This window comes from Phocoena phocoena, chromosome 1 (assembly GCF_963924675.1).
Source record: "Phocoena phocoena chromosome 1, mPhoPho1.1, whole genome shotgun sequence".
In the NCBI taxonomy this organism is placed as follows: Eukaryota; Metazoa; Chordata; class Mammalia; order Artiodactyla; family Phocoenidae; genus Phocoena; species Phocoena phocoena.
In genome coordinates, this window is record NC_089219.1 from 156,272,282 (window position 1) to 156,296,577 (window position 24,296).

Sequence of the window (24,296 nt, forward strand, 5' to 3'; positions counted from 1 at the left end):
AGGGTAGATTCACAGGTGCACAAATATAAAATCAAAACCTTCCCTCTCACAGTTTCTAAACTGCTTTTATATCATGATGGATGTTTATGTGAAGCAGATGATCTGCTTCATTATGAGGGATGTTTATGTGAATCGAGGATCTCATTAACTCCATGGAGGTCTAACTATAGTGTAACTTCATTAGTATAAATACAATCTAGAGAATGCCCTTTCTGACTTCATTGTGGTAGAAATTGATATCAAGGGAAGTGAAAGTAAGAACAGGATGTCTTTTTTTTTTTTTTGGCGGTACGCGGGCCTCTCACTGCTGTGGCCTCTCGCGCTGGGGAGCACAGGCGGATGCGCAGGCTCAGCGGCCGTGGCTCACGGGCCCAGCTGCTCCGGGCATGTGGGATCTTCCCGGACCGGGGCACAAACCCGCGTCCCCTGCATCGGCAGGCGGACTCTCAACCACTGCGCCACCAGGGAAGCCCAGGATGCCTTTTTAACCACAAAGGAGTAGCACATAACCTGTGTAGGGGAGCAAGATTTGCCACCCCAAAATGTCTCTTTGGCATGTGGATTATTTCAAACTGAAAATAACCAAGGCCCAAAACACTCAGGAAGAAATTTTGACCTTCCCCCTGACTGCCTAAAGAATGTAGATAGAGAACCTGTTCCAGGAAGGGAGTAATCACCATAGATAACTATAATATGAACTAGGCAAGGAGATAGGGAGAAACCTAGGAAAGTCTGTTAAAATTCCTCTTTGTGTCCCATTGTTTCTGCATGTCCTACCAAGCATTTGCTTTCCCATCTCCATGTCAGTTGCCTTCTTCACATTTGAGGTCCCAAACCACTACCCTCAACATCCTCTTTTGTCTTTAGCTGAAGATATTTAAGTTAAAAGTTTCAGACATTTTGATGAGTTAGTTTTCCTGGGTCTCTCCCATGTATACATATTATTAAACTTTTGATTTTTCTCTTATTAATCTGTCTCATGTCAATTTAATTCTTAGACCAGCCAGAAGAACCTAGAAGGGTAGAAGAAAATTTCTTCTTCCCTGACACCTGTCATATAGTCAAAACTCAATATATGTTGAATGAATGAATAATCTAGGAACTAGTAACATAATATATGAAAACAATGATAAAAATGTAGCATATGAGTGGAACATAGATCACCAGGTCAATCAATTTTCTATATTGGTATTATTCATGGTGAGCAAACCCAGTGACAAGTTTATAAATTTTATTTTTAGGGGCTCTAGGATCCTTTTCCAACAGCTTATCTACACTAATGTGCCCATACAGCAAAGTCTAGAGCACTCAACCAGGAATGCCATGTTTCAATCTTAAGGAGAACCAATGTCCAGCTCAACTGCACAGTTGAGGGGTCTGCATGAGTAGATTTGACACAGCATTGCACTCTTACAGTATTGCTCCATAGCTGGTGTGAGGCTGTATTTCCAAAACCTGGAATCTGTATTATTCATAGGGTTATACTGGGTGGAGAGGGCAGTCTCAGTGTACAATCACAGTGATTGTTAGGGTATGCAGAGGAAGTTTCATGCTAGATTTCACATTTAATAAAACCAAGTTAAAAATCATTTGACCAGGGACTAGAAATAATCCATAGTGTTTTTGACAGCGTCTTGAAAAAAAAGTGTAAGGCTCCCAGAAAACACTATAATTCTTCAGAGATTGAGGACTAATTGATAAGGAAGCCTGTTATTAATGTGTAACACAAGTGGTTTTGGAAATCAAGAATATGAACTTGGATTTCTGTCTTCTGTGATAAGTTATTTTTCCCTCTAGTGTATCTCTTGCATTAGGGCAAAAGTAAAGATAAGAGAGAGAAAAATAAATAGACATCTCTTCTTTCATAATTTTGCATTCCATTTAACCAAGCAACTCAATTTTTTATGAGTATGAGAAAAAAAATCAGTATTTAACTTGAAGAATGTTTACCACACTTTGAGCTGCAATGACAATGAATAAAGAAATAAATAAATAAGGAACAACATAAATGTCCACCAACAGAGGAATGGAAAAATGCATTATAGGTATATTCATTCAGAAGAATTTCATGCAGTCAATAAATATAATCATGTAGAAGAATATGAAATGACCTGGAAGATATTTCTGATGCAAATTAAGTAAATAAAGCATGTTTCAAAAGCATAATTAAAGTATTTCTTAAGTTTATTTTATTTTATTTATTTATTTATCTATCTATCTATTTATTTATTTATTTTGCACAAGTACTGATTAGAGCTATTTCTGGCTAGAGATATTGTAGATGAAGAAATTAAGGTTCAGCAGTTTAACTGATTTCTAAAAATTCATACAGCAAGAGAAGTGTAAGACTGGGTTTCAAACCTAATATTAACATGTCGGGCTTCCAGGTCTGGGCTTTTTTTTAAACCACACTTTGCTGCTTGTATAAAATCTGCATAAGGTGTATTAACTAGGAACTCCATGATGGGCTTAGAAAAATAGTTTACCTAGATTTAAACAAAAAGAACATTCTAAAAGAACTAAGCATATTGTATCTTTCTCACTTTTAACACTCCAAACAAGTTATAGGATTTATATTTACATTTGTTCTTATCAATACGTATACTAATGATTTATAGAGTTAAATACAGATTTGATTGCAAAAATCAATCAACTGATTTCAGCGCCAACTCAGTCCTTTTGTTGAAATTCTCTCACACAGTTTCCAAAACTTCTGGTAATTTCAGTCTTGAGAGGGTACCTTACAAGCCCAATGCACTAGCATCAGTACACTGGAGGAGAGGGGGTGGGAGAGCAAAGTGGTCATTATATCTTGTATGTTGATTCTTTTAAGGCTCTGCAGTAAATTGTCTTCACTGAGATAGGGTAAAATTTTTCTCCAAAAGAGGTTAGATTAGGTGAGTTCCTGGAAGTTCAACGTTAACATTCTTTAATTATCATTTCTACTTCTGTAGCCCAAAGGCAAATTAAGGAGAAGAGGTAATAAGTAATACAATTGGCATTTGGCACTTGATTTATGAATTTTTGATTGAAGGTGTAGATGATCAATCCTCTTACTTTGTTTCTCCCCTTATTTCCTATCTGTTCTCCCTTAAGGTTTATATGGCAGACAGATACTTTGATAATTTAATGGTTGGAAAGAAAATAACCGTTACATGAACTTTGTCAAAAGAGAATGAAATCAACTTAATAAGAATAACATTTAAAGGCATGAGAGGACACAGCAACCCTTGAAAAACCTGAAGAAAATTCTCTGATGGCAAGGAAAATAATAAAAAAGTAAATGATAAGAAATGAGATTTCTTGGACAACAAGCCAAGGTGAAGGTATTACACAAATGTGAGTTATTTTTATCCCTCCAGTGTTGGGTATAATGAGAAGAAAAGGAGTAGTCTACAAAGTAATGAATTTAAAGTCAGAAAACATTGCTTCTAGGCCTGGCCCTAACACTCAACAATTGATTAATATTGGTGAAATGACTTCACCCCATTAGTCCTCAGTTTGCTTATGTGTGAAATGATGGTAACACCTACCTGACCACCTCCCACGATAGTTGTGTTTGTAAATAACAACAACAAAAATACAAACAAAAAGTAATGACTGTCCTTGGAACATTGTAAAATGCTATACAGCTGTTAGCTGTTTACTATAATTATTCTCTAAAGTGCCTGCAAGAATTTATTAACCTCAGTAACCAATGGGATTTCCAATGGTATTAGGAAGAGCTGTCAAGCAAAACGTTTTTGACTCTTGTGTGAAACAAAACAGTGATGCCATTTTTATAAGCCAGGTTATAAAAATAACTATGCTGAAATGTAAATAAACTTCTACAAATAAACACTAACGGAAATGGACTCAGATTCCAGAGGAGGTTATCATCAAGTGGAAAGATTTATCTGTCTTCTACCGTTGGAAGAGCAAGGTGATCAGTGTAGAAAGAAAGAATTTGGGAACAAAATAAATTTGGGGTTAGTGCTAGCTCCTTAACTAACTGTATGATTCTGGGAAAATTAAGTAACTCCTCTGACCTTTCAGTGTTCTCACCTGTAAAATGGGTAAAATAATGAGTATTATATTACCTAACTTGTATGTTCAGATTAAATTAGATAACATAAAGTGCCTAGTACAGAGCCTGGCACATGGCAGGCACTCAGTGAATGTGAGTTATCATTATCTCACTTTGCCTAGTTCCTTTTACAGTCTACACACTTATTTACCTGTAATTCCCCAAGTCCATTTCTTTCTTGGATACTCTATGTTGTAGCCTCCCCGTATTTACCAGAGCAACCTGCACATAGAACTCTTTTAAAATGTTTATTTAAACTGTGTCTTTCCTCCATTATGTCTATCTGATAATAAAATCACTCATTCTTTATCTTGTGTTAAAATCATTTTATTGATCCTATAAAGGTATTCCATAAAATATATGATGTTAAGTACTTAGGATGGCTAACACAACTTTTGACCCTAAAAGTAACCATATTATGGAGGAACACTGAACCAAGGGGAAATAAAAAAATAAATGAAAATAGAAAGTTAAAGGGAACTTTAAATAGAAATTAACCATCATAAGACAATGGTATAGAGTTAATATTTAAAATTTTTGTATATAAATAATTTTCAGGATGGAAATTTATTGCTCATAACTAATTAAATAAATGTTATCATTCATAATCAGAGAGGAAATCAGAGAGTCTTTCTAATTTTCTTACTCCATTTCTTTAGAGTACTACCAAAACAAAATATTCAATAAAAACATTACTTTTTATTTTCCTGGATGGAAAAGGATTAACCCTAAACAATTGTGTCTGAAGGTTATCTGAAATTTATCAGTATGTTGTGTGTATATATGTGTTATGGTATGAATGTTACTCAACTTCTCTTTCTTCAGTAATCCCAGCCTTTTTTCCCCCTTCTTCTTAAAAGGATGGTTGCCTTTCTTGGCCTAATGAAATCCTATTTATCCAGTTAAATGTAACTTCTTCTGGGAATTCTCACATTACCCATGGACCCTCCCTATCCACCCTAATACAAGTTGAAATAGTTTATCTTTCTCCTGCACAACATAACATTTTGTCTATATCATTATGTACCTTAGCAATTGAGGTCTTTTTCCTAAGACATAGCAATGTCTGCAGTATAGTTGGCACTTGGCATATAAATTTTGGTTGAAGGTGTAGATGATTAATTCTCTCTTTCCTTATTTCCTACTGATCCTTTCTTAAAGTTTGCAATGAGTTACAATGTGGTCCTACTTTAAGAATTGGGGAAGTTGGTGAGATTTGGGGATGGTGTTGGAGGAAAGACAACCATTTTGCTTCCCCTTTCCATATTCCTTAATTTGCATTATATGTTTTTAATTATATTACAGAAATTTCCAATCCAATCTCAAGAACAATATTCTGTCAGCGTTACGTTAGAAAAGAATGAATTTGAAACAATTCTTAAACAATACACAGAACACTGTGCAACATCCTGTGGCGACTTCCTCCAGCAAAATCTCGAGGCATTTCTTTAGCATTGTCTTTATCTTCCCATGGTGACTTATGAGGCATGCTTAAGAAAATTTTATATTAAAGGTCAGAGACTCCAAAAGATCCAGCCAAAATTTTGGGAAGTTTATAGTGTGATTAATTCCTGGAGTCCTTCATTTTCTAGCCCTTTAATTTGTGCAATCACATTGAGTGTTCAAAGTATACACTGCTTTTAAAAATCTTTCAAATACTCTGGGCACAGCCACAACTAGGAATTCATAAAAAGAACTGATTAACATTCCCCACCGAAAGGATCCTTGAAGGAAACTAAAAACAAAAAACATATTTTTGCTGAATCCAATTTGCTTACATTTCAACACACATAACTCCACTTAACTGGCCATCACAGCAAAAGCCACAACACACACCCACAGCAGCAGCAGCATGGAGCTGACCACACAACTCAACAGACAATGCAGACAAACTTGAGTATAAACCAAGATTTTTCTACCTCTTTTCATAACAGGTTAGTGCTGGCCCTCAGTGTTGGTGTACAGTTTTTATGGCATGGGAAAATAGGGATGTTTCTGCCCTATAAAAATAAATGTGTTGAAGGCTTTAGTTTGAGCTTACACAATGTTAGAAAGTTCCAAAGGCACTGGCACAATATCAAAAAAAGAAAAAAAAAAAGAATCCCACAAACAAATATATCACTTATGCACATGGAAAGATGCTAAGAAAACACTGGTAGGGAAACTACTGGTTTCCTGGATGATTTATGCAATAGTTTTCAATACCTTCCTGAAAAATAAAGAATAAGAAAGGCATGCTAGTGGGTCTTTGGTGGGGCATATATTGTTACCGACCCCCATTCATACTGAGTCTGGCTTTAAACTGTTCAATAAGTCATTTTCTCCCTGCAAAAGTAGAAAGAACAGAACCCTCATTGTTCTTAACCTTTTAAGCCTTAGGAAGAGCTAAGGGAAAGAGTATAGAAATGCATGCACTATCTTTAATAAAGAAAGAGATACATAGAATAAAAATTAAAATATAAAGAACAGTTTCTTCATTTTATGTATCATAATACACATTTCTTTCCAAGCCTTAGTTTGATACATATAGATTTTCACGTGTGATATCTTATCTACTCCAGAAAGTGCTGGGACAGAAAGATAAGTAGGAAGCAGGAAATGCTGAATTTGAATAAAGGCAATAAATACCTTTGCTGTTACATCAAAGGATGCAAGGTGAAAGATGGGGCTTGAAACTGGGAATGTTTCCCAATTGGACTTAATGATTTGTAATTCCTTAAAAATTAAAACTTACCACATTCTGTGCAAAGTTTTCAAAAGATGTTCTGCGATCCATTGAGTATTCCGACTTACATGTGTGGGGTTGGGTGGGGCAAAGGAACAAAGAGAGAGAGAGAAGAAAGAAAGAAAGAAAGAGAGGAAGGAAGGAAGAAAGAAAGAAAGGAAGGAAGAACAAAAAGAAAGAATGAAAGAAATAAAGAGAGGAAGGAAGGAAGGAAGAAAGAAAGAAGAAAAGAACAAAAGAAATAATGAGAAGAAGGAAGGAAGGAAGAAAGAGAGAAAAAAAGAAAGAAAGAAAAACAGCAGAAAAAGACAGGATGATGAAATGATACAACACCAAATTCATGTTCTAAATCATAGGGATCAGGAAGACAGGAGAGTTGCCACAGAAGGCCTCTTGTCACAGGACATGGGCTCTGTTTGCATTAGTGCTTTTACTTTTAACACCAAAACTCTTCTTGTGCAAACAAAATAGTGTGATTTCAAGCAAAATCAAATTACACTAAAATGAAGTAGATATGTTAAGGTTTTATGCCAACATTTTCAAAGCCTAAATGTTTGAAAATCTAGTGGCTTAACTTCAGAATTTCCTCATAATTTTCTACTGGTACTAAATTTCTGTTGATAACATCATTAATTCTGTAGAGCATTGCTGTCCAGTAGAACTTTCTGAAAGCATGGAAATTTCATTCTATACTAACTAATATTTCAGAAGTCTTTAGCTGTGGCCATTGAGTATTAGAAATTTGAGTAGAATTTTATGTAACCTTAACTAATTTAAATTTAAACAGCTCCATGTGGCTAGTGGTTGCTGTACTGGACAGTGCAACTACAGAGTATCTATTTCCCATTGCAAAGTCAATGGACTTTGAAAAATACCATTAGCTTAAATGATGATCATGAATTACACAAATTATAATTTCATCTCAGAATTTCAAGAAGCTATGGACTATTTTAACATTACAAAATAATGAATGATGTTGATGTTTACATCCAGATTTTCCATTCCCTGTTATACTGGTTATATAAGGTGTTATTTACAGTGAGACTTTGATTATAAACATTAATTGAACAATGTAGCCTATTGCAGCTCTTCAAAAATGTGCTTGGCTATCATCTTAGGTATGGAACCTCATCGTAGGGATACTAAGTGACTCAGAATAAATGCCAAATGAAAATATGTGAAAGCAAACATTACTGCATTTTGGCAACTATCATTGAAAACAATGAGTTACGGAGCATTTGGCCCAAAACATACATTCTAGCTTACTGGACAAGGAAAACCCTCTTTAAGTTTTTGGTCTGATGACATTGTTCTTTTCCTTTCTTTATTGTAATTTTTTATTTCCTTAAACTGGCATACAGAAGACTAACATGAAACATGAAAACGGTGTCTAAACAACTTTGTAAAGCATGAACATCTGCAGAAACAAACAAACAAAGAAGAAAATAAGCAATCAACAAACAGAAACCCATACAACTTAAATGGCCCTTATAAAATGCAAAGGTTTGGGGGAGGGTCTTGGAGTATATTCACTTACCATTTGTCCAATACTGTGGGCCCAGCAGAGGTAACTACTCCAAATAACTACAACTGAGAACTAGGTCAAAAAAATTCACAAAGAACCAATACCTTTTTCTTTGCCTGTAGAAGCTCTTGATAGGCACTGGATCTTATAAAACGTGGGTATGAATCACTTTTCATCAGTTTGTAAATGTGCTCCTAAAAAGAAATAATGGTTGAGGTGCTTCCTTATTATTTCTCAGGAAAAATCAAGTACTGTGATAAGAATACAACATTTGGTTCAAAAACAAATCTGGAAGCAGCTAAAAATAATAATGATAATGCTGATGAGAATATTTTATATGCTTATAGAACATTTAGACTTTCAAATTTATTATTTTATTCAAGGATCAATGTTTAAACTGGTTTGGGAGCTATGGAGGAGGTAAACCACAACCAGTCCTTAAAAAAAAAAAGGGAATTTAGTTAGCAGATTGTCATGAAGTAATTTCAAATCAAGTTGTTGATTTACATAGATCATTTAAGAATATCAATAAATCTGCTGTCTCTTAAGATTACTCCAGGCCAAAAGACAATGATGTGAAGTCAAGATTCAATAATCATTCTAGAAGCCTTTGGCATTTATATGTAGTTGGAGGGTGCAGACTTCCCAAATGAATCATTTGTTTGGTGAAAACTGTCATCTACATCCACTTTAGGCCAGAGCACAAGTCCAAAAATAAATTTTGTGATATTTAATTGCTAAACCTCCCAATTTGTGTGCATGTTTTGACTTATTCATAGATAGATTAGGTAAATATCTGATAATCCTAATCAGTCTGCAATGTTCTGTTTTGATGATGAATATTGGTAGACAAAGAAGAAAAAAATGTATCCATCCAATTCAGTGTTGGCCCAATCTAGGGAGATTCTGCTTTGGCTTATTGCACTCTAGGGGAGCATAAATGCTCCTTGTTCATTCCAGTCTGTTAGACATGGAGTTTTGAACCACTTGAGAGTATCCAGAATGTCCCAGTCTCTTCTTGTTTGGAGAAAATATATATTTTAAGAAATGACTCAGTTTCCCTGGTCTTAAACACACCAGCGATAATTTGTAGTTACTGTGAATCCACTTAAAGACGTTCTGGATTAAGTCTCAATATCTAGTCTAAGGTTCATCTCCAAAAATATGGTACATTTGGAACTGCATCAGAATTTGTTGTTGGAAAAGTGAGGCAATGTCTTATTTAGAAGTCAGTCATTTTGGGATTCAGATGTTATGTTGCTCAAGATCTACCACTTATAAAATGTAAATTTTGACCACTTTATTCATTTCTCTGAGTCTAAATTTTCTAATCTATAAAATAGAGTTATTGTCAGGATTAGAGGAATGACAAATGTTTAGCAAAGTATAAGGGTATGCATAGTAAGTGCTCAAATATGCTTGAGTATATGCCAGGTACACTTCTAAGTGCTTGCCTATATTAGTTAATTATATCCTCACAAAACCTCAACAAGGTTGGTAACCATTTTTATATCTATTTTAAATATGAAGAAACTGAAGCATGAAGAAGTGAAGTACTTGCAATAGGTCACAGAGCAAAGCTCAGACTAAAACCCAGGCAATTTGGCTCCAGAATCTGCTTTCTTATTACATTGCATCTCTTCTTAAACAGCAGCAGGAATTTCTATTATTATATTTTTGAATATATGGTTTAAAAGCCTACAAAAAGCTGGAATTAAATATCTGAGGTTGATTGAAAAAAGAAGCCTACGGTCAGGTAGTAGTGTTTTCTATAGAAAATCATGCCTTTTCCTTTTATTGAAGACCCAATAAGCAAGAATATTCTTCAATGACAAAGATAACAAAGAAATGTTCTTTTTAATATTAAGATTTGGGGAAGGTAATTTCAAATATTTTACACGCTGTTGGCTCCAGAAAAATGCTTGAAAGTTTATCTTGAACTGCAAGAAAGAAAAACCAGCAGAGAAATAAGCAACAGAGCCAGAATTTTCATCCTGCTCTCTCTCATGTGTCTCCATAGAATGTAATTATTTCCACATAGAAGACCATAGCAGAGCCAGGGCGAATGAATGGGTTTTTGGTTGGCTGTTTCAACTTGTGTTAGTTTTCTGCACAGTGGCTCATTTCTTTTTAAACCAAAGCAAAGGATAAATATATTTTCTACCGAGAGTAAAAATAAGAAAGGAAATTTGTGTACCTTATTCTTCATCTTCTATATTTTGTTTTAGTAATGTAGTTATTTAAAAAACAAGATACTTTCTAGAGCTAACATTCTTCTCTAAAAGAGGTTTTAAGAAATTATGAAGCATGCATGTTCTGGTTTAAAAGCCAATTTCAACACATCATTAGGAAATAATATCCTCTCATTTCTTGTTTATTTTTCCTATTGAGCACAATATTTTTTTAGAAAAAGTAGAAATTCAAATTGCTTCTCAGGAGGCAATTACACCCAGTTTGAGAAAAAAAGAAAAAACACATAAAAATTTGTCTTAGGATGTTAATATTAATATCAATTTCCTTTTCTCTTCTTTTTGAAGACTAAAAAAGTAACTTGAAAAAATAATAAATGCCTAAATTTACTATTTCATTTTATCATCAGAGACAAAAGTGGTTTGAGTTTTACATAACTTCAAGCTAATTTAGTTTAGTTCTGACTATCCATAATAATAAATTATTTAGGAATGTCAGAATCTTAGAATCTCCTCATTGGAAGACAAGTTAAAGAGTTCAAATACATGTTACTGAGGTGACAAAGTAGAAAATAAAGTAAAAAGTTTTCAAATAGTTAAAATATTTCCCTTCAAGAAATTTTCATGTAAAATCATTCAAATTTACAAAAATTCCCAGGCTTTAAAAACTCATTTTAAAGCATCTCTGTTCTCTTTTAGATCAATTAGTTATTTTACATACAGTTACCTAAATTGAAAATATTAGATATAGCCACCAATTACAATGAAAATAAAACAAAAGTATTCCAACTTTCAACTTCTCAGGAGAACATTTGTGACGCAATGTGAGGCCCATCCATGTACCAACCTGAGCATCTTCGAATGTGTATCGCCCGGGCTCCTTCACATTCTGTGTGGTTTTGTCATAGCTCTTAGAATCCAAGTTAATAGCACTGGGGGCTCCTGGAGCCAGAAATTCTTGCCATATTTCCTGAACTCGAGAGGGGACTTCTCTAATAGGCCTTTTCTTCAAGTCCTCCACTGCTAGCCAGAATCTATGCAAAATGTGACACCAAGCATTTACTCCAATGCCTCATAATCTGAAAATTCTTAAATTATTGACCTATCATTCAATTCACAATGAAGCATAATAATGAACTCATTTTCTCTGAAGGCTCAGAAACAGGCCTTTACCGATTTTTTTAATTAGTCGTATTCAAAGATATTACATTTAGGGAAAGGAAATCTTGAAAACTATCTCTTTTAGATGTTCTCTGTTAAAAACAGATCTGCCAGGGTCCTGATTCTGTACAACCTTAAATTTTACTGAAACAAAGGAGCACTGCTAAAGAACCATTTATTAGAAAGGAAGAGGAGTTTGAAGGGCATTAAGGTGAGTGACGCGGATCATCTGATTGGGGGGGATAAAGTATGCCACATACTCTATCTTTTGGATCTTTTGTCCATTTGAGCAATGAGGGTTAGTATGGAGAGGATTTTCTGCTCTACCAGGTAAGGGAATTACAGTGAAGCTTTACTGGAATTAAAAGAGGCCTGGACACAGATTAGAAAATGCCCTAGCTGGAGAAATCAGGGCAAGTAACTAATTTTAGGCGATTTAATTCAGGGAGTTATGAAATGACAGAAGCAGCAAGCTTTCACATGTAATTGTTCAAAAGGCTTAAATTTGCAGAGGCATTATGACAATTCAGAAGTTCTGGAAAAAAATAATACTGACTCACTGCTAAACATAAAAATATATTTGATATGCTTCTATATAGAATATAGTATATTCTGAAAGGAAAGAACACCAGAACATGTTTTGCTTGATAAAAGCAAATAGCAAAGTCTAATAAGAAGTCACATTCTATTAATGGGTTTCATTTTTTAAATTTTGCTCTATATTATGTCTTTTTGGTTAGACCGAGAAATGATGACAAAATGAATATGTATATAACACATCATATAGTGTTTTTAAATTTAAAAAAGATACTTGAAAAAGGAAGTACTAGATCTATGTTATCCTCAACAGGGGCCAGATGTGATCATGAAATGGAAAAGATGACGACAGAGGTGAAGGTCACTATAGGCTACAGAGTCTTAAGAAAGGTAGAAGGGGATAAGCAGTACCTTCATAACTATTACGTTTTAACTTGCAGATTAATGAAAGTTCAAAAATAAGTAATAAAGTAGTTCAGCTACAATTAGAATATCAAATATTACTCAACCTAGTAATTTTCCAGTTTCTAAATACCATTTTCCTGTAGATAGATAACAGTAGATAATCCAACATGAACAATGCTTTAAACATAAAACTACCATGGGTTGCTTTCAGAAAGGAAAGGTCAAGACCATTTCCTTTTAAAATACAGATTCTGACACTGTGCAATCTAATAGGAAGGCTAGGTGCAATCTGAGGGAGCATAAGTGTTATAATTCATGCTCATTCAGGTTCATTTCAGCACTCTTTGAACACATAGATAAAAAGAATGTCTTTGTCCTTGAACTAGCAAAGATACACCACTCAAATGGCCATAATACAAGGAAGCACATGAGAGATTCTCAAGAAATAGCACAAACCAGATAGTCTGGGAATGCAGAGCAGGAAGGAGCCCCTCTGCTGGGGCAAGTACTGGGTTGGAAAAGGGAGTTCTAGGAAGGCTGTACAGATGCAGTGACATCTTAAATAGACTTGAAATTACGGGTGAAATATCAAAGGGTTGAGGAGGTAATACTAACAGCATCTATACTGACAAGTAAGTGCAGGCACTATTCTAAGTGATTTAGCTATATTAATTCATGCAATCCCTACAACTTTATAGAGTATGCGTTAGTATTTCCCCCACTTTAGAGAAAACTGAAGATATGAAGGATAAGTCACTTATTTAAGTTATCCACTGTGAGTGCCACAGCTACGGTTTGCCCCCAGATCTGCAGCAGATGACATGCTCAAAACCACTCTCTTGAATGCCTCCTTAAAAGTATCACTGCATTTCTTATCCTCAGCATAGTCATTATAATAATTTAGTAGAATGTAAAGGGCACTGGCTATTTATTATAGCCCCTTATTATATGGTAGCTGGACTATGAGGAATTATCTTAATGTCTTTGAGCCTTGATTTTGTCATCAGTAAAATGGAATGCTAATGCCTATCTCACTGGGTTTCCATTAGATTAAATGAGATAAATTATGTAAAGGGCACTTTTGAAGTGCTTGACATATTTTTAGGCACTCATATAACATTCATATTATTACATTTACTTAGTACTTACTCTGCTTTACCTGAAAAAGGAATGAGCGAAAATACACCAAGCGAGAGCAGAAGTTATATTTGAGGTATAAGTACTTATCAATAAGCAGTTTTTCTTGACTATTGTTTCTGTCTCAATACTAGAAGAAAATGCTCATATGAGTGTCACACTTCCCTAAATAGCAGATGCTAAATAAGATGCATTGACTTATTTAGGTGTAATTAGCCCTGCTGGCTAACTTGACTATTTTGTCTCCCTCGGTCTGTGACACCAGATACCTAGGCAGAAGCAGGGGGTTCAGGTTGGGGAAGCAGTGGACAGTAGCTTGGTATTGGATTATAGAAAGCCTAGGATGCCAATTATTAGTAATCTGATTCTGAAAGATGCTTAAATTCTTCCAGTCATATTTTGCTTGCCTGTAAAATGGGGCAAGAATATTTACATTTCATTTCTGAAGTTATGATTAGATGAATGATAATCAGAAATAATAAATACAAAATACAGCATGGCATACTTATAAAAGTAGTGAATATGAAGCATATTATGGCATATAGAAGGTATTCAAGAATTATATCTGTATTTATCAATCCTTAGTATGGAAACATATAACAAGCTTATGGTATATACTCAAGAAATATATATGTGACTATATATGAAATATATTTCATTTTTAATTTTACTTTGTTTTTATTTCAACATAACATGCAGTAAAAAAAATTAACAGGATTTATTAGCATTTACAATGCTTACAAAGAAAAAGGACTCTAAAAGCAATTTAGTTCAGATTTAAGAAATTGCTCTAATTAAACACTTATAATAAATCTATTTCCAAATGATCAGTTTAGCCCAAAATTTTTTTTTTTTTTTTTTTTTTTTTTGCAATACTCGGGCTTCTCACTGTTGTGGCCTCTCCCGTTGCAGAGCACAGGCTCCAGACGCGCAGGCTCAGCGGCCATGGCTCACGGGCCCAGCCGCTCCGCGGCACGTGGGATCCTCCTGGACCGGGGCACGAACCCGTGTCCCCTGCATCGGCAAGCGGACTCCCAACCACTGCGCCACCAGGGAAGCCCTAGCCCAAAATTTAAGATAGCATTTGGTAGATATTTATGTCTGCTGTCTATGTGCAATATTTTTATATAACCTCTGATTCTTGGGATATCCAGCCCCTGTTTTCCTAACACAGCAGGAAAAGACATATACATGTGGCCATTTAAATTAAAGGAAGAAATGGAGTAAGGGAGATCCTAGACTGCAAAAATATATGCAAGCATTTACCTTTTCCAGAACTAAACACTTCTTCCATAAAAATATTAAATATCTAAGCCCTATAGAACTAGGGCCGGGACTACTTCAAATTAACTATTCTGTATTTTTAAAATTTAGGACAGAAAGCCTTTTGGATGATATTTATACATTTTCACACAATGAAATATGTAATATTTCTTATATGCAATTACTTATCAGGCAATCTAGTGTGGCATAGAATTATTGAGATAAGAAATAGTTAAGGCATGGATTAAGAAAACAGCAGTGATTCAATTTCATTCATGAAACAGAGTTTGCACACGCTATTCCTTTTGCCCCAAACTTCTTCCCTCTTCCTTTTTTGCCTGGTTATCTCCTTATCATCCAAGCCTAGAAGCTGTTTCCCTTAGGGTGCCTTTACTGATCTCCACCTCTGGGTTTGCCATTCCTCTGTATTTCTCTGATCTAATACCCATGATTTTGTGTTGTGATCTGTTTTCTTCTCTGTATTCACCACTAGGCTGTACTTTTATTAAGAGCAGGAAGGACGTTTATTTGATTAGGTGATACTGGTGGGGCACTGCTTATTTATTTCTTCATCATGAAGCCCATGATGTCAGCATTTTTTCAAAAACTTAGAGAATTAGAGGAAACTCCACCTCCCCATCCACTAAAAGGCTAAAAATAGACTTTATCTCTGCTTTATTTTTATTCATTCTTGTACTCAATAATTGATAATGTGACCTCAGGATAGAAAATATTATTTAGTAGGTCCAATAAAAATCCTTAGCAACTGAAGACCTTGTGAAAGCCCTGTCAAACAAGTGTTCTCATAAACTTGAAAGAGAATAGGAAGTTGCATCCCAACCATCCATGACAGGCATGCACATATAATTAAATTCCTCCAGACTCTGTCTGTGGTCAACTTGCTTAATCCATGGGACATCTGTCAAAACTTTATGTATTTCTGAATGGTTTGGTATTGGTATCTGTTAAATGTCCTGAAAAGAGTGTGACATTTCTGGAGCTGCTTAGTTCCAGTGAAAACAAATGAATGCTGATGCCTTTCTGTAAATGAATTTCCCAGGACTGCATAAGTCATGGGAAAGTAAATTAGGGTGTTAAGTTTCAAAAGAATAATGAATGAAAGAACTTGTAGAAAAACCATTTTATGTAGTGGAAAGTTATCACTCACTTCAGTGATCTTAGAGCCATTAAAATCTATTCCAATGTCTCACATTTAAAATTTCAATTTCCAGGTGCCTCAAGTCAGAAAAGTTTCAAAAATACGTAAAGATGCTGTTTACAACAGATGGGAAGGATGCGCACCCCTCCAGCAGGGCTCAGTGAGGTGCTGCTCTCAACTGCCCTGAGGCTGTATTTAAGTGTACAAAGTAAATGTACTCCATAGTCTTGTTTCAAGTTTTACAGAAGCACTCAATCTCTTTTTCTAGATCTTACTTGAGATGCAATATACAAAGACCAATATTGATAAATAGGTGATATTTTAATTAAACTGCATAAATATTATCAATGATTCCACACTTTGCCAAATACTAGTCTAAGTGTTACACTTCTTTATGCAGGCCATTTCAAATGCATCAGATTTACATAGGTAAAAGGTCAGGAGACAGTGTAAAATAAACCGTTATGAGGAAGTGATAATGTTGGACAAAGTGCTTTGCCTTCATTACCTTCTCTTCTTCCATCAGGAGGCAGAAATTCAATGGGCCCGTATCATCATCATGATGTTGGTGGGATAGTAACTGGTCTATCAAGTGCAAAATAACCAGACTCATCACAGGTAGGTCTCTCTTGCATATAGTATAAGAGTCAAACAACAGGGTTTACCTTAAGTTTTCTGAGCTGAATTCTGACTCTAGAAATTTAAGGAACTGTTCTCTCCCAACTGGATCTTTCAATGCTTCATCCATGCCAAAACCCCATCGTTTTACCCTCTGCTGGCTTGGTTCTTTGCTATAGGAGATAAAACAAAGCCAAATATATTCCTTTCATTACAAATTTTATCTTCTGCTATTATATTTCCCCTCAAAATCATGTATGATTTTAATTTCCCACCTTTAGCATATTTTTCAGAAAAAAAAATCTGATTGATGGATCTGCATGAAATTATCATGAGATGAAAGTTGGGCATTAATAATAAAGTTTAATGTTTATTAAGCATTAGATATAAAGAGATGGATTCTCTCTTTTAGATTTTTTTCAGCAACTTTATGAGACAGATCCTATTATAATTCTTATTTTAGAAATGAAGAAATCGAGACAGAAAGAGGGTTATAACTTGACAATGTTGAACAGGTGATATTCCAGACATTCTGACCCCAGAGCTCAATTTCTTAACCACTACACAATGAAGTCTCATGGTGGCAGGTTGTATTGGAGGAAAATACATTGAGACTCAAAAGACTTAAATCCTGGTTTATGACTCTGTTGTTGATTAAATGTGTGACCTTGTCCTGGTTGAGTCACAACATTTTGGGGTTCCAACTTTCACATGTATAAAATCTAGAATTTAACGGATGAAGAGATCTGTACTTGTCAAGCATTTAAGAACCACTGGATGGAAGAGAAGGTCCATAAATGCATTCTAGAGGAGTGCTACAGAATACTAAATCCTCACTCTGTAAAGGGGTATGCAATGATCTTTTTATGACTCCATCAAGATTGATGATATAATTCTTCCCTTATATAGCTGATGAAAGAAACCAGGGAGTCTTAAACTGTGCTTTGGTTTTCTTAAGAAGTCAGTCTCTTGTCAGTTTCTCTTAGAGTGTTTACGGTAAATTCGTTTTGCTTTAAAATTGAATTTATAAAGGCATACTTGTATTGGGCTTAAGTAACTATGGATGTAGCATTCATTTTACTTGAATAGATGGGCTTTTGTGGCTATGCAGATTTTCAAGGAAGCTAAAAACCATGAGCTAAATTTTAAGAACTAAAGACCCTAACTCTGACTAGTCTTCCTTGAACCGCTTGCACCTCTAATTTTTTGTGCCATTCTTTCTGGAAATGCAAATCTAATATAAATGCAAATATCTAATGTTCAAAAACCATTTCCTTGAACAAGAGCTTTATATCATGGCTAATGTAGACACAGAGTAAAATTACTTTTACAATTAGTCAGCCATAAGATTCTTCCTATTTCAATCAAACCCTGAAATAAGTGAAATATTTGGAAGGAAGAGAAAATGTCACTTACCTTGCTTCAAGTTCCCAGAAGGTAGTGTCATCAGACAACCATGGGTTAGAAGGGTCAGGTGGCACAAGAAATGGGTCATATTCTACATACTGTTCCGTGTAACTTAGCAGACTCGAGAGAAAGAAACATTTTCATTTTCCTTAGTTTTCTGTCTGAGGTTTTATCTGATCTTTGTAAGGGACACAATACAAAAACATCTGGCCAAGGAATCCTTGCTTGCTTATAGAATGAAATCCAATAGCAGTTTTCATCTTTCAATAACTTTAATGCATCAACTTATTGTGCTTCTTGGAAGACAAATATGGCTAAGGATTCCATCTCTCCCCATGCCTAAGCAATATGAATTAATATCCCTCCATTAAAATGAGGCAAAATGGAAGAGGTCACTGTGTAAAAGGAGGTGCTAAAGGTCAGTTCCAATCCTTGGTCAACTAGCCCACCCACAGCACAACAGAGTTTAGCTCAACTTGGAGAAGGGGTTAAATGGAAATTTTTTGTCAAAAGTATTTACAGGAATTAGGTAAAGGGGGAATCACTGACAGCAAGTTTTTGAAAAAAAATCTGTATCTAAAAAAAACCTAAAGGGAAAAAGGAGAGGAAAAAAGTTGGAGAGGTAAGATCTGGCAATGCCCCAAAATGAAGAACGTGAATGCCTTAAAAACAGATTTAAATGAAAAATAGGAAAATATATAAAATCTGAGTTTCATTCAAATTCTGAAGTCATAAAATAACTGAGTAGTGTGAATGTTAAGATGAATTTACAAAGAGCTTCTAAGTTGCCAAAAGGTAACTTAATAAATTGAAAGTTTCATTTCTCCTAGCAGGAGTGAAAAGATTCAACTCCTTGGAATTATCTTCTGTATTTGATTCTGGTTGCACAAAGACTGGACCTCTAGAGACCTAAGATAATAATGATTATTCTGCCATTCGAAGTACAACAAAAGAGCTCTTTGAAAGTTTTCCATGTTCAAAAAGGAAAAGGAAAATAATATTTCTTATAGGGCTCCAATTATTTATAACTTCTCCTCCCACCAGTTCTCTTACCATATTGAGCACATTTAATTGTTATATGAAAAATTTTTTATTTATATGGGTGTCTTGCAATACTTACCTATCAGCAACTTTTGACATTTTTAACCGATGTCTATCTAACTGTATTTGCCAATACTTTATCTGAAAAAAGAGATAAAGAAGTAGTTACATTCGCACAATTTTCAGCTCTAAATTCTGATAGACTGAGCAATTCTAAACAAGAATATGTTCTCAACCAGTAAAATTTCAAAGTCTGTAGAAAAAATCAGACATGAGGGCTTTAAAAGAGTTAACAAAAAATTAAACTCTGTTTGAATGTAAACATAACAAGTATTGCTTTGGAACAGCACTGAATTTGAACATTCTGCCTGCTTTAACAAAATGTGACTTTATTTTAAAAGTGTTGTAGAAATTTTAGCATTTATCCAAATCAGAATCATTTCTCCCTCAAACATTAAATTCAGAAAATAAATGTGTTTATTATTCGTTACTATAATTTCAAAATAATCCCTACTTCCTAATACTAACCCAACAAAAGCATCAGTTATATTTGTTTTAAGAATAATTGTATCAACATTTCAGGACAAATTCTCACATGGACATAATAACACGTGGAAAATTTAAAACTCTCTGAATTACTTTTCCTTCATGGTGACTATAAATATAGTAGAAAAAGTATGTATTACACAATTGATAAACCATGTTACAATAAAATATTAGGGGAAAATAAGCAAAAGGAGAAAAAGTCCCATGACTTAACTAACCAAGATATTTAACTGTGATTTGATATGAGACCCTTGGTGTTCGCTTTGAAATATTACTTGGAGCCAACGCTATTGATCAATGTGTGAAACAAGAAACAATACATACCATGTTCGTCAGTGCTAATGAAGGAAAACTTCAAGAGGCTTATAGATATCAGTACTGCAGAAACAAGATTAAGCACTCTTTTGTGAAGATCATGCCACATGACTGGAGGTGGAAAACACATGACCTAATGTCACCAACCTCTTGTCTTCTCATTCTTTAAGACAGAGTTCTGGAGTATAAAATAACTCTTAATAATGGAGGCACCGATAAATCAGTGTGTGTAATTTTTAAAAATTGGTTAGAGGGAAAAGGATTTGGGGAATTAAAGAGTGAAGAGTTTTGAAAACTATCTCCATATGCTGATACATTTTCAAGTGACTATGTATCTTAAAATCACCTTTTCACTACAAATCTATATGAAACAGTCAATCCTAAAAATCAGTTTTAAAAATACCTACTATTAACATCAACATCTGGTCTTCATACCTGCTACTCTGTAACCCATGTACCCTGTAAACCATTATTATAGGTTGACTCACCTGTTGTTGTAACTCATCTTCTGTTGGAGGTTTAGTTTCTGGTGTGGGTGTGTGGGTAGGACTGTGACTTCTAATATCATTTTGAAGACCATAGACAGACTATATTAAAATAAAAACAAAATATGTTAGGACAAAATACCATTTATAGTCACAGACTTTCTAAAAGGTAGTTTTGTGTTATATATCCAGTAAGGTAACTCAAAGCTTTGCTGCATATTGGATTAAGCTTCTTATCAAAATTCAAAAGGCACTGCTATCGTAAATGCTATCACAAATATGGATGTAAAATAGAAGCACAGCTTTTTGGAAAAAATACGTGGTTAGATTAACTGACAGAATAATTGATTATATGAAAAAAAACTAGCTTAGTGTGATAAAGTGTGGGGGTGGGCTGAGAGTACTAAGTTGGGGAATGACAACACAACACAACACAACATCTAATACATAATGATTTCAGAATAAAATAGAGGTGGATATAGAATAGAATAAAAATGTAATAAGCCAGCGTAAAAATAATCTGAGTTGTTTTACATGGGAAAGGAATGGAGTACTAAGGAGAGAAACTAAGTTAAGAATTCCATTGCTGATTTGGTCTCTGATGGTTATGATAAAGACACTCCAGGGTGCTCCTACTTTCCCATCTCAAAACTGGGTTATTTACCTTACAATACTGGCCTTGTCACTTGGTTCCACTGGATGCCATTTGCAAACATCAGTGACCCCTAAGGTTTTGCACATCTTTGAAATTCTTAATGTCCCAGTGTTTCTTTACTATTTTGTCAAAAGGTCAAACCCGCTATTTAGGAATGCTCTATTTTGAGAAAGACCCATAGTATATATAAATAAAGATCTGGGGACTTAAAGGGACAAAAATTCATTCCCAACTGAAGGTGAGACATCTCACATGTCAACTCAAGGAAGAGGCCAAATTAATTTTTGTTTAAATTCAAAGTATTATTACTTTAAAATAAAGAACTTAATGTAGCTACTGAGCACTTTTTCTTTGGACATGAGGATGAAGGATGAGGACATGATAAAGTTTCATGAGCCCCACAGAATTAAAGTTACCAAATAGTGGAAAGAAACTGTTGAAATCAGCAGAGGGTAGATGCTTAACCAAGCCAATTTCCAGGCACATCACCAACCTTACCAGTAACTCTAAATTCAAATGTGTTTTGTTAACTGACCTGTTTTCACTTGGACTCCACCTCTTCTTAATGTTAACCTTTTGGCTCTATACCTGGGCCCCTTTTCCTTGTGACTCCCTGTTATTTGGCTCTTAGCCCATCTTTAACATATTTGACTTGGTTTTCAGACTATCTTTGGTAGGTCCTTCAATCTTCCCTCCTTTGCCATAGCCCCAGTCTACTGAAACTCAATTCTTGTTACTGGGCATACATTTCAACCCAAGGAGTAGCACATATGCTGTGAATTAATTATTAACAGGACTGAACTAAATGGATTGGACTGTTTCTTTTTCTTTCCTTTTGGCATTTATTCAACGTTTATTGAACACCTACTATATGCTGGATATAATGCTAAGCATTAGGGATATAGAGATAAACAAAAATAGGTATGCTTCCTCTTTCATTGGAACTCACAACCTAAAGGTTACACAAGAATCACACAAATAAACATGATTAAAACTGTGATAAGTATCATGAAAGAAAAGAATGACAAAAGCATAGTGCCTAGAACAAAAGGAGACTTAATTTCCACTGAAGAAACAGAAAAGCCCTGCATGAACTACTGCTACTTGCTTTTGAGTCTGATTAAATACCATAACCCTCTGAACTCTGAAATAACGGCTGAGGTGGCTATTTAAAAATTAGGCAAGTGGGGCTTCCCTGGTGGCGCAGTGGTTGAGAGTCCGCCTGCCGATGCAGGGGACGCGGGTTTGTGTCCTGGTCCAGGAGGATCCCACATGCCGCAGAGCGGCTGGGCCCGTGAGCCATGGCCGCTGAGCCTGTGCGTCCGGAGCCTGTGCTCCGCAATGGGAGAGGCCACAGCAGTGAGAGGCCCATATACCGCAAACAAACAAACAAACAAACAAAATTAGGCAAGTGAAAGATCACTAATAATGAAACAATCGTACTTTCCAATGTCTGCTATTTTTTCAGTTGTCTCATGCTAATTTTTGATAAAGAAAATAAAAAAGATTCTAAGGTGTGAACTTTCCATTCTTGCTTACATTGGTTTAATTACTTAAAGTTCTTTAATAAGAATCTCTAGTTCATGTAAAAAAATGTTTTTAAGACAAGATAGCTGACAGTTCTAACAGTAAGTTTTTTGGTTAAGATTTAAAATAATTTAAAAGATTTCTAGGGCTTCCCTGGTGGCGCAGTGGTTGAGAGTCCGCCTGCCAATGCAGGGGACACGGGTTCATGCCCCAGTCCGGGAAGATCCCACATGCCACGGAGCGGCTAGGCCCGTGAGCCATGACCGCTGAGCCTGCGCGTCCGGAGCCTGTGCTCCGCAACAGGAGAGGCCAAGATTTATAGAAAAATTCTAGAAAATTTCTAGAAAAACACACAATTTATGGTGTCATAGAAGTAAAATGATCCATAAATTATCTTCTAGCTCTACATTTCTAAGATTATTTCAATATGCATGCATTTCATGTCGTCTTCATGAAGTTCTATATAAGACCCAAGTCATTGGGCAGTGTTGTTTAAAGTAGTCTTCCAGCAGCCTGGCCACTGGCTCTGAGGTTACTGGGAAGTTTCCTTTTTAGCCTTACATGTAAGTAAATATCATGAATTCTCCCTTTCAAGATTCAGGGACCAGTGATAGCTGGACCCAGATAGCTTCATTTTCTGGGGATCAGTGATAGCTTTTAACTTTGATTCTTGGCTAGAGTGAAAATAGCCATGAATAATGCAATTTTATGTTCAGGGCTTAATTTACGGGTAAAGGAGGTAAGAAAATTGATCCTATTTTGGCTGACAAGTTATGAGGATCATTTACAATGTAAAAGGATTTGCATTTTTTAGAAAAATTAAATGTATTAGAAATCTTGGCACAGGGTGGGTAAGGCTAGAGAGAAAGATAAATAAAATTTTCTCAGTGTCTTAATATTTGCAGATGCGGGGAAATCAAATTAACTAATTGGGATCCATTTTGAATTTTAATAGCAAAGATAATTACTAAACCAAGATGCTTTGACTTGATTAACACAGCTTTTATTCCCCAGGGTGCCTGGATGAGCACTTTTCATATGTAGTATCATCCAAATGAATACTGAATAGGTTATTCATTGAATGAAACAGATTTGACTTTCTACTTAAATCTGTTCATATGTGATTTCACTTTACATTTCAGAAGAGATCTAAGAAAATTCTCTCCAACTTTTTTTTTTTTTGTCAAGGGGAGGGGATTTTAAAATAAGAACTAAAGTGTGCAGGAAGCTTCTATGCCTTTCTATGTGGAGTGGAATTTCTGGGATTTTTCTAACTGGTGATGAGGGAGGGAATATTTCTCTTTCCTTTGGATTCTCAGCTCAACTGGAGAATGATTGTGACCATGTCTGATGCCATGTGGAGGAAGCCAGTGCAGACTGAGGGCAGAGAAAGGAGACTAGAGAAGAATGAGAGAGAGAGCTCTGCCTGTGTCTGAGTCCCTGCATCCAGTAATATCCAGGGCTAACTGCCCTGGCCTACTCCCAAGGTTTTAGACTATTCCACTCTTTTATCTATTTTGAGCAGAGTTTCTCTT

At 35.2% G+C, this 24,296-nt stretch overlaps 1 protein-coding gene across 7 annotated transcripts in view; it reads right to left on the bottom strand.

Moving 5' to 3' along the window:
- The window catches only part of RGS7 (regulator of G protein signaling 7), a 625,816-nt gene that overhangs the window by 11,450 nt on the left and 590,070 nt on the right, over positions 1-24,296 (bottom strand). For 3 of the 7 annotated variants that reach the window (XM_065880143.1, XM_065880153.1, XM_065880136.1), the window contains 7 exons: positions 20,583-20,681; positions 19,313-19,374; positions 18,202-18,312; positions 16,833-16,958; positions 11,353-11,539; positions 8,421-8,510; positions 5,992-6,066 (listed from right to left, as the gene is read on the bottom strand). In XM_065880143.1, the coding sequence (XP_065736215.1) occupies positions 5,992-6,066; positions 8,421-8,510; positions 11,353-11,539; positions 16,833-16,958; positions 18,202-18,312; positions 19,313-19,374; positions 20,583-20,681 (750 nt within the window). Of the gene's footprint in view, positions 1-5,991; positions 6,067-6,800; positions 6,855-8,420; positions 8,511-11,352; positions 11,540-16,832; positions 16,959-18,201; positions 18,313-19,312; positions 19,375-20,582; positions 20,682-24,296 lie in introns of those variants that run through there. The other 4 variants (XM_065880147.1, XM_065880131.1, XM_065880139.1 and 1 more) reach the window with 3 other exon arrangements.